General features: G+C 50.1%; 1 protein-coding gene across 12 annotated transcripts in view; it reads right to left on the bottom strand.

The window, feature by feature from the left end:
• The window catches only part of ADAMTS17 (ADAM metallopeptidase with thrombospondin type 1 motif 17), a 354,337-nt gene that overhangs the window by 32,326 nt on the left and 307,208 nt on the right, over positions 1–14,803 (bottom strand). For all 12 annotated transcript variants that reach the window (XM_082385137.1, XM_082385145.1, XM_082385149.1 and 9 more), the window contains 2 exons: positions 14,009–14,213; positions 9,830–9,982 (listed from right to left, as the gene is read on the bottom strand). In XM_082385137.1, the coding sequence (XP_082241263.1) occupies positions 9,830–9,982; positions 14,009–14,213 (358 nt within the window). The remainder of the gene's footprint in view (positions 1–9,829; positions 9,983–14,008; positions 14,214–14,803) is intronic.

Genomic DNA, 14,803 nt, shown 5'->3' with positions numbered 1-14,803 from the left:
GGTTCAACTTCATAATATGCTAAAGACAGAAAATAGCAATATTTTTAAATTAAAACATAATATATAAACTTTAAATATGAAATACAACTACATGAATAAGTTACATATTCTAAGTAGGCATTTGACTAGTCCACCTACACCATTAAAGACTTTTATATCTAAATTGGTCGTAAAATTTTTAAAAAGCCCTGCTCCCTGGGAAAGCATGTACGTGAGGCCTTATTTCTGTGACTACTGGGCACTTGGGGAAGAAGGGGCCATGTGTCCTGCTCTTCAGACACCACCAGCCCTTGTCTTCCCATCTTGACTTGGCTCACTGGCGCCACCTGCTGTAGGGGACACACCAGGAAGAAGAGCGGGGTGTCCTCATAGTCCGTCCTGGAGAAAGGGTGCATCCAGGGTGGGGCAGGTGGTGGTGGGGTTTCTGGGTCCCCAGGAAACTCTGCACAGGCTAACAGAGAAGGATCTGGGACTATGGTCTTGCTCCCATGGGCCCCCTGACCATGAGGTCTGCAGACTCTGCTGGCGGGGCAATTAGCCTGGCTGGGTCACTTCCTGCCCAGGAACACCAGGTAGGGTTTCAATGTCTTTTGCAGGTGTTGTTATTATTTATGTGAAATCAGAGCAAGGGCTCAATCTGATGGATCTACTAAAACCAAATGCAAAATTGACAAGGTCTCTGGCGGGAAAGGACCAATGACCCTTGTAAAACTCAAGAGTTTGAGGTGACCTCAAAGACTAGTCTCCCCTCTGAAAGTTCTTAGTCTTGTTTAACATGCTCTGGGGTTGGGTGGGGGGAGAGCATTCATGACACCTCTAGCCTATGCGGGCGGCATGCTTGTTCTGTCTGTGAGCTCACCTGTAGGATTCCATGACAGTGTGGAACATTCCACAACCATCCCAAGGGGCTGATCTTGGCCACTGAGCTTGATGGGGGTCAGTGTCTTGCCCAAGGTCACAGATTAGTGAGTGGCAGAGGAGGGACAGGACCCCAGCTGCCCCATCCCAAGGACCGAATTCCATCTTCCTGTATGAATTAGAGGTTGAACTGGATGGAGCTTCTATGGGAGGCCACGAATCAAAAAACCAGGTCACTGTCCAGCTCCACCATTTCTTCATTATCTTTCCTAGCTTGAGTCACTGGTTTTTAATTTTTCAGTCTGTAAAAAAAAACTGCCTCATGAGATCACGGAGGGTGTCTCCAAAGTTCTTCTGCAGAGACTCAAGCGTCTGTCCTCATGGCTTTCCAACACCTCTGAGAGGCAGGGCTGGGCCAGGTGAGAGGCTGGGGCTGACCCTCAGCTGCTGTCGGGGCCATGTGAGACCCTGCAAACTCTGCCCCTGGGATTAGGTTTTGCAGAATTTTAGCTGCAGTCCTGGGGGCTGCCATTCACACAGCTCTCGGCTGTGAATGGCTTGTGCTCACTTGGAAGAACTTTTGAGAATATCGGGTATTTGCTTAGCCACCTAAGAACGGTGTCTGAGCCAGTCCCACAGAGGCTGCTTCAGAACGTCAGGTGAGGAGACAGGTTACAGAGTAGCACGTACAGAAACCACCCCATTTTTTCCAATACCTGTGTGTGTGTGTGTGTGTGTGTACCTATATAAAAGTTGGGAAGACAAACAATTAAAAAAATTTACTGTGCTGTCATCTTGTTTTGTAGGACTAGTTTTTCTCTTCTGTGTCTTCCCAAGCAAGATAGAATTACCTATGTAATTAAAAACAAAAGTGGAAAATTCCACCAATGACCCTTTGGTGCAGCTGCCACCTTCCAGGCCTGCTGCATTTTCATTTGAGCCGAGTTGGTGCCTAGCCTGCCCCTGGCCTAAAATCCATGCATAACTACCCACTCCTTGGCCGGAGTTTCAGCAGGGACAGTGCAGTGGCAACAGGACAGGCCTGTCAGTATGCTGCATCCCCCTTTACTAGCTGTGTGACCTCGGGCAACTTACTTAACCTATACGAGCCCCAGCTTCTTTATTTGTAGCTTGAGGATAATAAAACCTTTCTTGCAGGATGATTTCCAGGATTAGAGACAGCTTAGAGCAGGTGCCTAGCAGGAAGTCTGGGATGGACAAACGCTGCTACTATTATTAACAACAGTCAGCATAGGGCCAAGAGCAGATAGAGCTGGCCGGGGGTCCCTGGAGCCCGGGAAGGTGCCCTGAGTCACCTGGCCTGCTTAGCCCTCCCTGGGCTGCCATGCTGGTCACCAGGCAGGTGTGGACATCCACATTTGCCAGGAGCACAATTAGAGATTGATTTGGCCCTGAAGACACTGCATCCTCCTGTAACCTGAGCTCGCTGCATTAAGGGTAGCACAGGCACAGACAATGAATCTCACCTCTGTCGGCCTCCCCTCAGCCTCCACTTTAATTCAACAGTGAGGAGACGGCAGTGTCTCCTGATAGCATCGAATTAGCCCCAAGCATCGCTGTGAAGCCATTTTTCAGACTTTTAAAATCTAAGCAAATAGATGTATTAAAAAACAGATCTGGTCTTCTTTAAAGCACACTGTCACTGTTGGGTAGTTTTTTCAAGCCACTCATGACATTAACATTTAATGTGGTTCCCCGAGACTCAGGAAACCAAGACAAAATGGAGCAGTAATAAATCCGCCAGGAAAGCTCCTTGCCAGGTGACCTGGAGTAAGTGCAGCCCCCTCTCCAGCAAGTGCCTGCAGCTGCACATCACACACAAGGTCTGGGGACCTGCCACCCATCCCACGGGTGGCGATGATGATGATGATGGTGGTGATGGTAGTAGTAACAGCAGCAGGTCCACCTTTTGCCTGCCTCCCGGTGCCGGGCACTGGGCTCACACCCATTCTCATGAGTCCTCATTAATCTTCACACTAACAGCTGCTGTGGCAGGGCCGGGCGCTCAGAACACAGTAGGTGCAGAATACATGTGCACTGACTGCAGGAATAGTGTCTGCAGGGCACAGCACCACCTGCAGAGAGGCGGAGCGTGAGGCTCAGAGGGTCCACGGTCTTCCCCGTGATGTAGCCCCCGGGCATCCCATCCCGGCTGCTGCCCGGAGGCCTGCACTCCTCTGGGGCCACACGGCTCTCCAGCAGGGAGGAACCAGGCCTCTGTCACCATGTGGAGGCCCAGTCCTGATGACACGCTCCACCACGGCGTGGTAAAATCCACCCAGCTGTAAAATCACGACTATAAATGACACCAGATTCCAAAGGGATGTTTTGAGAATTAGCTAAAGGAAGTTGTAAAAATCTTGGGAAGAGGAAAACGTGACAGGAATGTTTAATACACACATGAGCGCTGGCTCCTACAGAGTGGAGGACAGGCAGGGGCTCCCTGCACAGGCTCTGGGGTGCGCAGGAATAGGGTTAGGGTGAAATAATGCAAAGATGAATCCTCACTGCACAGTGTGCCCACCCTACGCTCTCACAGAGCCACCCTCCGAGGGGCCAGCCTGCCTCTGAGGGGCAGCACGGGACAGCCCCGCATGACAGCCAGGGGGGCAGGGAACCCCCTACGGAACTTCATTTTCTGCTCGTGTCTGAAAGGTACTGGGCTGGTAAAATGTCAAAAGCTCCCCAAAAGCATTTTTGACAAATTTCCCCCCAAAACTTGGCATGAGCAATGCAAATCTCAGAAGCTGTTGAAACCTGAAATAGTAGGCTTAAACAGTGATGAAAATCCCCACCGTCTTTGCTCCAGCCTTGAAATTGGAAATGCTTTCTTAGACACACACACACACACACACACACACACACATACACACACACACACACACACACCCCTTCCCCCTTCAACTCATACTTTCTTTCAAACTGTTTTTGAAATCCTCAAATCCTTGAATCCTATCCTCAGCCTTAGCTTTGGATTGCCCTCAAACTCTCTGAATTCGCAGCCTGCTGTCCTACAGGTTCTGGTTGGAACGTTATAGTCAGGGAACCAGAAGGCCCAGGTGACCCCCCGTGACCTGCAAGGGCTGGCTATCCCAAGAGCTCTTGCTTCTTGTTTCAGATGGGCGCCAGGAGCACAGAGGGGGCTACAGGAGCTGTCTCACTGCCTCCCCTCGGGCAGGAGCTGCCACCAGTTTCGTAACTTAGCTCTCCCAGCTTATCAGAGACTGTTTGAAAGACCCTTCCCCCCTGCTGCAGAAGGATGGCCTACGTGCCCAGCAAATGCTGCACAACCGTCTCCTGCCCTGAGCCATGCTGTCACCACGCGGAGCCCCAGGTCAGGGCATGCGCTGTTTCATGGGGTCCAAACCACATTCAAAGAACTCATCTCCTATGACATAAATATTTTACAGGCCTGTATAAGAAATGCGATTCTGATCAGAGATAAGAGACCTGTGACTGTACTGGATGATGATGGTGAAGAAGATCATGATAAAAATGAGCACCTATGCCAAGCACTGCACTAAGTGCTTTATATGGATGCCCTAGGAGGCAGGTACCCCTAAACTCATCTGACAGAGAATGATGCTGGTTCAAGGTTAGATGAGGTCACTGCAGAGCAGGGACGTGCACCTGTGTTGTCCTGACCATGTGCCCTGCTCTGAGGTCGCTGACAGCGTGTGTTGAAACCAAAGTGTTCCTTAGGGATGACAGCTTCTCTGATTCAATGGTCATGTCTAGGCAGTGGTTAAAACCTAGACTGGCATGTGGGGGAGGCATCCCCACTCTCTGATCTCTCATTCCACACAAAGGCAGCTGATTTGAGGAAGGACACTAGGTGAATGGAGGGGCAGCAGGGAAATGGAGGGGGCAAAGGCATTGGCCTTTAGACTGCAGCTGACCCTTGAACAACTCGGGAGTTATTCTAAGTGTAATGTACAGTCGGTCCTCCGTATCCCCAGTTCCTCTGCATCTGAGGATGCAATCCCAGACCACATACACTGTAGAATTTACTATTGAAAAATACCCACGTCAACTGCATTCAGTTCACTCCCATGCAGGCACCTCTCCTGGCAATTTCTGGGGACCCCACCGCTCTACAACAAGTTCATTTCTCTCATCTGAGCAGGTGTGGGCCCTGGACTTTAACTCCATGACCCAGTGGCAGGCTCTGTTCACCCACACAAAATGCTCCAGACCAAGGGGGTATCTGCCCCCTCTCCCTCCTGCCCTACCCAGAAAAGTACTGAAGTTTGATGACCCTCTTTTCACTGTTGCTTACACTCCCAAGAGTAGTACGGAATGGAGGATTTGCTGATCCCTATCTGCATGCAGAGTGCTGACTGCCTGTGTTGTATGGTTTCACAATCCCAGAAAAGGGCCCTGATGTCCCCAGTGCCTCTTATGTTTGCTCTTGGATGCTCAAGTTTCTTATATTAAGGACTCAACTTTTTATTTCACAAATAAGAGGAGACAACATGCATGATCTCCTATAGAGACAACAGATTTATACTACAGTGTAAATGATTAATACAAAGCCCTTGGGAGAGAAGGTTTTGATTGGTGGGCTGGAGAGAGAGTAGATAAATACTTGACTTTACAACAAGCTTATGCCTATGATGGTTAGACCTGAGGCATATAACAGTTCATCTACTTCCCATTTCAAATTAGAAAACTAAGCCTCTGACATTATTATGTACCTGAAGGAAAGGTGGATTAAGAGCCAAAAGGCAGGGACCAGACTCCTAGCCCTTCCATTTACTAGTTGTGTGACCTCAAGAAAAAAGTCACGTCGCCACTCTGAGCCTCAGTTTCTTCACCTGTAAAATGGGGATAGGGTCAAATGGGAGAATGTGAGTGAAAGTGCTTTATAAATTCTAAAGCACTGGTGAATGTCAGGGCCACTGTCACTGATCCCAATAGAAGTAGCATCACTCTCCACCAGCACCCTTGTTCGGGGCTGCCCCTGGCAGGGGCTGCATTTGTACCTGCCCAGTGGGACTTAGCGTGGCCTGGTGTCTGCAGCTGGCTCCACCTGTCTGTATCTAGGCTGGGTCATTGTCCACTCTTGTACCCCCAGTGCTCAGCACAGGTTGGCACAGAACAGGAGCTCAGGAAATGCTGGTTGAATCACAGTGACTTGGTTGCAGGCCCACAGCAAGTGGGTGCCCCAGCCGGGTTGGCTGCCCAGCCTTGCAGAGTTGAGGGGAGGGGTCAATCCCCACCAAAGCAAGTGCAGGCTTCAGAAGTGGTGCTGGGGCTGAAAGCTTTCTGGAACAAGCCCCCCTAGTGACACAAAGTCTGTTCATTTCTGAGACCATGGAACTTGAGCCCCCATCTCTGCCCACAACACAGGAAGGCATCTAACAGCAGTCCTGGGAATGCACCGACACAGCCATGTTTGAATGGGAGGCTCTCCCTGGCTTCTTCCTAGGGCTCTGCAGCTACAGGTACGTGCATGCTTATGGCTTCATTTGATCTCCTAAGGCCTCTGGGAAGTGCTGGGGCTCAGGTATGAGGGGCACATCTGGGGCTTGACTTAGGCCTTGCAAGTGAGGCCAGTCCCCTTCCAGGGGACCTCCACTGGCACCAGGAAGTCAACGGCCACTTTTGATCTTTTCTGTAAAAGGGAACGCCATACTCTTAACACAGAGAGCCAATGGTTTTCTTTAAAAACACCATCTATTATAATCCCTCCAGAATAATTTGTTTCTAATTAGAAACATCCCATCATTTCAGTGGTGATTAATGCCTCTGGTCTTGAAACTGAAACATCTCAATTTCTGATTAAAAGACACTCTGTCTTAGAAAGAAATGTGATTTCCTCCTCTCCCAGTTTCAGTGACACCTCCCTCCCCACCCCACCCCCAGGTTGAATACATGGGCCCAGCATTTAGTGGGAAAAAACAATGATTCGCCCAGATCTGGAACTAGCTAATATCCCAGGAGGGCAGGCAGCTGCATGGCAGTTTCCAAACAGAGCAGAGCAGTAATACTGCCCTCAGCAGGGTTGGGAATGTGAAGTCGGTCTCTCAGATGGGATCCTGGTTAGGGTTCAGCTATTTGCCGAGGCTGGGGGAGGGAGAAGGGGCTCCAAATCCCCTCCAAGCCTGTCCTGCCTCAGCAAGGTTCTGGTGCTGTTCTCAGGCACCCTTACCCAGCTACAGAAAGGGCTGGATGCCAGACCATTCCCGAGGGATGCTTGGTCCTTCTCACTTCAGGAAGTGCAGGACAGCACCTGTGTTGCCTGTCTTTGGGCTGGCCTGTCCATCATCTCCCTGGAGATAGGCTTATCTTTCTCAACAGCACCTTAGGGCCAAGTGATAGGAGATTGCTTGGAAGGAAGATGTCAAAGTGTCCAGATACACTGGAAATCTGACAGTGTTCAGACTTCTTTCTACTTTCCTTTTGGGCAACTTGTTTGCTACCTTCAAAGTCTGGCATGTGGGAGGTTTGGATGCTGGTTACAGGAGGGTCATTCACGATGATTGGTTTAAAAGTGCACTGATCCCAATTGTGTGACAAGGGCACAGCAAAAATAACACATCAATCAGAAAGCAAATCCAGTCTGAACAAGTGAAAATGTCAGGGGAAGATCCATCCTCTGGAATCCACTTCTGGCAGCCTGGTCACCCAGTGAGTGAGGATAAGGGCCCCATGGGACCGGTATCCATCCCAGTTCTCCAGAGCAGGCACAGGGAAAAGCAACGGACAGATTTCTACTGCTGTGCTGGGGTGGGGGTGGGGGGCGTGCCAGCCTACCCAGTGATGGCGGCTGAAGAAGGCAGTGGCAGTGAGGCGAACAGCTGGGGTGGGGTCTCTAGGTTCAGTTCTATGCAGTCCCCACCACCGCCAACCCTTGTTTCCAGTGTGTGCACGCGTGCACACACATATATACACACAAGCTGCCTTCCAGGTCAGTGTCCCTGCAGTTCTTGGCCGGGAAGAACTAGTCTGCCCTGGGCCCTGGCTCTGGCCAGACCTGCTTGGGGGGGAGCAGCTGGCACCAGTTCAGGCCCAGTGCTCGCCCCAAAGGCTGGATGCACACTGATTGGATGCCATTGGATGCCAACCCCTGACAACAGCCCAAATCTGTACATGCCCTTGATCTTTCTTGTTCTTGCTTCCAGGGATAGCTGATCAAGCTGGCTGTGGCAAAAGCAGGCACTGTGGCCTTCCAAAGCCCTACTGTCCTGAAGGCCAGGCGGTATTATTCTCCTCGGCTGGCTAGGAAGAGGAAGGCCAGCTAAAGGCTCTATTTTCCTGGAAGCCATGCCCGAGGGGCTGTGTTGGGGGGTGGAGTTTGCCAGAATGTGTGCCCACGTCCTCGGCTGAGGAGGGGGCCAAGTGCGGCATCGAACTCCTCAGGCACTATTCACACCCTTCCTTGGACGTTCTGCTGCTCCCAGGACCAGGAAGTTCAAGGCATTTAGGAAAATAAAAGTGTCCACCTGGTCCTAAAAACCAGAACGATTAGGCTGGAGAAACCTAGGCAACGCCCATCTGCAGGGCACCACCCCATTACGGCGACTCTGGAGCCCTCGCTCTGTGTCCACCATGTGGACGGAGCTCTGAATTGGGGTTCAGAAGCCTGGATTCTATCAGAGAGGAGTGGCCAAGTCACTTAACCTCTCTGAACCTCTGCTCCCTCTTCTGTAAAACGGGGATAAGCACCCTCACAGGAGAGGGCTGGTGCTGGGCCGCGCAGGGGACACTGCAAAGAGAAACCAATGCTGGGGCCCCAGACCCCCACGGGTCCGTGCAGCCCAGGCCTGAGCTGACCCCTCCCCCTCACCTCTGCTCTCTGCCCAGGGACACCTGTGGCCACGGGAGTCACCCTTTACTAATACAGGCTGCATTTAGGGTGTGACCACAAAGACCCCTCAAGTATAATGACAGCTTTATTCTAATTCACACCTGGACGTATGGAATCCAGGCAACATTATTCTGCCTGGCCAGGCAGGTAAATTAAAGCATAAAGCGGCTGAAGGAGCCAGGGGAGCTGGAGGACTGCAGCCTGGGGAGATGCACCCGCCCCTGCTAGGCCCCAGGTCACAAAGGCCACGTGTGGATATAGGCCATGTTGCCAGATTTCTGTAGAAAGCCCCAAATCCAGATTTTCAGGTGAAATTTTCCCATTTTTGAATGTTAGCAATCAATTCCAAACTGTTTAAGATATTGCACAGGCCACATAAAGCCAGTGGCTCTCAGGCTGCCAGTGTGCAGCCTTCGAGCACAGATATCAAGAGAAGCAAACGGGGAGCTTCCAGTTGCTGAGACCAAAAGGAAACAAACACACTCTAGGCTCTCGCTGGAAATTTTCGTCAGAAAATCAGACATCAGAAATTTTACAGTGTTTGGGAAAAGGCTCTAGAAGACCCACTGGATGGTTTTCAGGGGTGACAATGGTATCTATCTCAGGTATGGGTCAAATATATATCTGGTGAATGAATAAAGCAAGGGTTAAACAGCAGAGAACGAATGCTGTTCACTTAAATGCTGTTTAACTCTCCTGCCCCAAGGCTCTGGGAGATGCTGTCGTCAGTCCTCACCCCAAGGGCCCTTTCTCCTCCTGCATCCTCCAGGCCCTTGCCCAAGGGCCCTGGAAACAATGAAGTGCTATTTGCCCACAGCCCCCTCTGCATCTGCCTGAGGACAGACTCCCACCATTGAGGCTCTCTCAATGGCTGGGTGGCCAAGCCCACTGCAGGATGCACGGGTCCCAGACTGGCACCCATTGCACCCCTTCCTGCTTTGGGGGCACTCAGTGCCCTTCTGAATGCACACCGTGTGGGGTCACCAGCAGGTGCAGAGTTGGGAGAGAAAGTGAATTCACCTGGTGAGACTGGGACCACCTTGTTAAACTGGGGCCCACGGTGAGAGAGCTGAGTTCCCGCCTCTTGAGTCGCCCATGCTGCCCAGGGCAGGATGGAAGCGCACATACCGCACTCACCTTGGACCAGCCCCCTGTTTTCCACTCGTAGCAGCCAGAGTAGTCCTCACAGGGCTCCTCAGCTCTCGGCCTCGTGGATGCATCGCATTTTCCTTGCGAGTTGGTGCATGTCACAGTTCGTTTCTTTGTCCCTTTACCACAGCTGGCAGAACACTGCAAGATACCATTCCGGAGACTGAATCCAGTCCAATCTGGTCAAGTCCATCAACACCTGAACATCTGTTAAGTACCTACCATGTACCAGACCTAGTGCTGAGGATGCAAGGATGAGGATGTTATGTTTCTGTCCTCAAAAAGCTCCTGGTCTTTTAGAGTCTTATGCACATGGTCCGAGCTGGCTCCTCCCAGCTGGCTTCCAGGTACCCGTGCTGAGCCAGCCTGGGGCAAAGGCATCAGTTCAGGGGGGAAAAGGAGGAGATGGAAAGCAAAGCCACAGGTGACTCTGACATAAGGCGGCTGGCAAGCCCTGCAGAGAGCTCTAGCGATGGTTTTAATGTGAATGCCAAGAATGGTAACAGGGCAATATTCCCTGTGCTATTTTTCTTCTTGGGAAACATAGGAAGAGATGGTGTGGGGAGGGGACCTGAATAGTGTCTGAGGGGTGACAAATGATGCGTGAGCCCTGAGAGCTCAAGATTCCCACGCCCTTAGGCAGCAAGATCCACAGAAACAGTGACAAGAGATGGAGGGGTGACAGGGCATAAACATGGCAGACTTAGGGGTGGGTCTGGAGCCTGTTCCTGGAGTGTTCCCAGCCTACCGCCTGGGCTTGGGGAGGGAAGGTGCCTGGCTTGCAAGAGTGAGTGCTGAGTGCTTACCCACCTCAAAACAAAGCACAAGGAAGAGTGGACCCTTGACCTTGGGAGAACATGACTGACTTGACCAGCAAGCATAGGTGACATGGCCTGGGAACCTGGGGAGCCCACCCTCTGATTTGTTGTGTGCGGAAGTCTAGTCCCTACCGTGGAAGCAAATACGTAGCATGCAGAGATGGTGGGCTGAAGGCTGGATTCCACCAAATGCACTGACACGATGAGACCCACGCTGCCTGAGGAAATTCTGAGGGGGATTTCCTCCCAGCAGCTGGGTCCCAGAGATACCATGGGGGGGTCCCCACCAGCCGTAGTAGGACAAATGGAGCCCCAGCAACTCTAACTTCTGTTTTTACACTTGCTTGATTTACCAAAAATATGGGAGGCTATAGCAGTGATTTTTCTTGAGCTACAACAAACTTGACTTTTAAGAAGTTCCACTATGTCCACTGAAAAAATGCACATAAAGGACAAATGTCATTCTTTTTATTTGTTATTAACATTTACCTCAAAATGCTATCTAGCTTTATTTTCCCTATGAATTCAACCTAGCTCTCCATCTGCAGGTCCTGTTCTTATTTATTTATCTTTTTGAGACTAGTTTAGACTGGTTTGTTTTAGAAGAAATACACATGCTTCACAGGTGGTTGTGGTATAACCTGGGGGGAATTGGGAGAGCTCATGTATTTGATCTTCTGTGTGGGTTTTAAAGGGACTTCCTTGGTGGTCCATTGGTTAAGAATCTGCCTTCCAATGCAGAGGACGTGGGTTCAACCCCTGGTCGGGGAACTAAGATCCCACATGCTGTGGGGCAACTAAGCCTGTGCGCCTCAACTAGAGAGCCTACGTGCCACAAACTACAGAGCCCACGTGCTCTGGAGCCTGCACACCACAACTACAGAGCCCACACGCCGCAAGTACTGAGCCTGCACGCTCTGGAGCCCACATGCCACAGCTAGAGAGAAGCCTGTGCGCTGCAACAAAGAGCCCGCGCTCTGCAACAAAAGATCCCGCATGCTGCAATGAAGATCCTGCATGCTGCAACTAAGACCTGACGCAGCCAAAAATACATAAATAAAACATATTTTAAAAAAAATTAAAAAAAATAAAATAAAGGGACCTCGAATGCAAGGAATCAGTCCCTGGCAGGCTTCACCCACAGGGCCTCCCAGGGCAGGATGGGTGGGGCCTGGAGGGCTGCTGCAGGAACCCCTGGGTTACTGCACTGAAGGCCCATCCTTCTGCTTCTCTATGTGGCAATGCTTTCTGACCATTTCATCAGCTCCACGCTCACCGTCTGCCTCACGGGCTCCTCCCTGGCACCAGCACCCATACCACTGGCTCCTTCTGCAACTAGGGGCCTACTCACCACTTCTGCTTGAGTTCCTGCTTGGTCTCTCCCTACTCTGTGTTCCTTGCCTCTTCCCTTGAATTTTAAACCCTCAATATCCAGCCTATTTCTTGACCAAGCCCTGGCCTGACCCCTTTTGACCAGCAGCCTATTGGTTGGAAGCCTTCAGAAAGGGCAGTGCTGCAGGCTGGGGTCACCTTGGAAGGGACCTAGGAGGGTGATGTTCGGCTTCTCTCTTGGCTTCTGATCCAGGGATGGGAACAAGAAGTCGAGGACAGGAGAGAGTTGCTACCTTTTGCTTCCTCCTCAATATTTTTTTCCTCATTCTAATGAAGTTGGGAAGAAGTTGGGGAGTAGTGGTGACAGTGATCAACACTGCTGGTTGAATACAGGCAAGACCATCAATAAAAACTCACCCACGAGAAATTTAAACCCATTCGTTTCCAGAAGAAGAAATGTTAGAGGGGCTTCTGTACTTGGAAAAGTGGAAGGAATACCAGTTTTGTGAGCACCTCATGGAGGAAAGATTTGATTCTGAGTCAAATGTTTAGAAAAAAGCATTTTTCTTGAGCCTGAGCTGAGTCAGAATTAGACTGATTGGTGTGGATACTATTTCAGGATTAGGATTAGGCAACACATAGATATAGGAATAGGGATGGAGATATTTCTTTAACTCTTGCTCCAATTGTCTCACACTTTCCAAAATGGTGCTCTTCAATACTGTAATGATAGTTGATTATGTCAGCCTCGTTTATTTTGTTAAGGAGGCATTTTTCCCCCATAAGAGACCTATAAATGGAAAATTTATGGTTTTGATCTGATAAGGCATAAATCTTGTTTGGATCAAGAACCAGGTGATCAAGGCCCTAAGGCTCATGGCAAGGGAGAGAGACTGCACACCTGCCCCTACCCTTCTAGCAGGCATCCCCCTCCCCAAAAGTCCATTGAATGTTAAACTTATTAACCTAGGTACATGTAAAGAAAAACAATTTTTTAATGTTAAAACTCTGTCCTTTTCCTAAAATATCTTAAAGGATAGGCAAAAAATGCCTGTCTTTAAATGGGTACACGTCAAGATCTGCCTAAAACGTAAACTCAGTTTTAGAGCAGCCAAGGGCAGACTTTTCGTTCATTAAAAACGGGCTGAATACTTTCTTATTCAAAATAATTCCAACTGCTTGGCAATAAAAAGGAACTTTAAAAATATTTTCCACACTGAAGAGTGTCTTGGATTTAGCCTTTCTGACTTTCCTAGAACACGTTTGATGGAGGACCTGAGGGAAGCTTGCCCTTTATTCAGCTATTTTTTTTGTTTCATAGCCAAACAATCAAAATCATTAATGCAAACTCAATGCCAAGCCTTGAAGGATGATATTACCGAAGATAAAATATTTCTAGGATCAGTCTTCAAAGTTAAAAATTAAGGCTTAATTGACCTCTTTCCAAAATGTTTTATGGCATGAGATTTGTAACCGACTCACACACTAAAAGCTGTCCTTCCCAACATCTTCCTGCCTCTTGCAAAGGCAGCTCCACAAAGACTGCCATTGAACTGAAGGGAAGCCTTTGAAACCACCTTCCCAACCTGACCACCCTACAGTTCCAAAGTGCACAAAAGAGATTAAAAGGTGTTTATTTGTCTACCTGCCTACCTACCTATCTCCTATGCATCTATCCATCCATCCATCCATCCATCCATCCATCCATCCATCCATCCATCCATCTATATTTACATGAGAATTTTCACAGGAAATGGGACCAAACAGTACTGTGATATACATTATCAAAAAAACACACTATCCATGTTTTTTTGGCCACGTTGATATCTCTGATGGAATTTGAGAATATGTGACTTAGAACATGGCTTTGAGCTGCTCTGGGGTCTGGCTAGGACTGTGATACGTGAGGGTGTGTCAAAAACAGCAGAGAGGGAAAGGAACCATTTTGGGGTCGCTACAGACAAGGCCCTGAGGCCCTGGTGGTGGTTTCAGTACTGGCGGCAGCCCAGGCACCCACCTGTGACCACTCTGACGCCTCCCAGATGGACAGGCAGTCCTGGCCTTCGCAGCTCTGCACTGCCGATGGCCGGGGCACCGGGCAGTAGAGGGGCCGAGTGGCGACGTGTGTGCCATTCTGCAGCTGGTACATGCAGGTCACTTCCCGGTGCTGGATGCCCTTCTCACAGGTCGCTGAGCAGGGGCTCCACGGGCCTGCCACCCACCTACCCGGAAAGAGAAAAGACAGTGAGAGAACAAAGGGCCTTCCAGACAGATGGTGGAATTGTGGGCCTGCTGTGGGAGGGAAGGAAACAGACTCAGCTTTGCAGTCGGCTTTGGAAATAATTCCGGAATATCAGAGCAGAATATCAGAGCTATCTGAGTAGAGTGGTTCAGTGGCCTACTCAGTACAGAAATCTTTCTGCAACTGCCCCCCCCTGCCCCCCACCACAACGGCAGACTGACTTATTGTCCCTACGTCCCCCTCTTGCTGTCTTGTGCCATCTTTGTTCAGTGGGGTGTGAGTGGACACGAAGCTGACCACATCCCAGCAGAAGCTTTGAGTTACTATGTGGTTTGTCTCTCACTCTTCCTGTCCTCTGCCATGAGAACAGCAGGTCCAATACAGGGGTCGCCTGACTGCTGGGCTCTGTAATAGCATGATGCTGTTGTACCCCACAGAGATATTGGGGTTGTTTGTCACTGCAGCAGAAGCTGACTGGCACAGCCCTCGCCAAAGACACCCCAGTCCCAGCTTAAACACATCAGGACTCCTTGCTTTCCAAAGGGTGGCGGGCCCTCCTGAGTGGGGACT

Source organism: Balaenoptera borealis (genome assembly GCF_965194805.1).
Source record: "Balaenoptera borealis genome assembly, chromosome: 3".
Lineage (NCBI taxonomy): Eukaryota > Metazoa > Chordata > Mammalia > Artiodactyla > Balaenopteridae > Balaenoptera > Balaenoptera borealis.
Note: the sequence above shows the minus strand (reverse complement) of the source record. Positions and strands in the feature narration are given on the sequence as shown.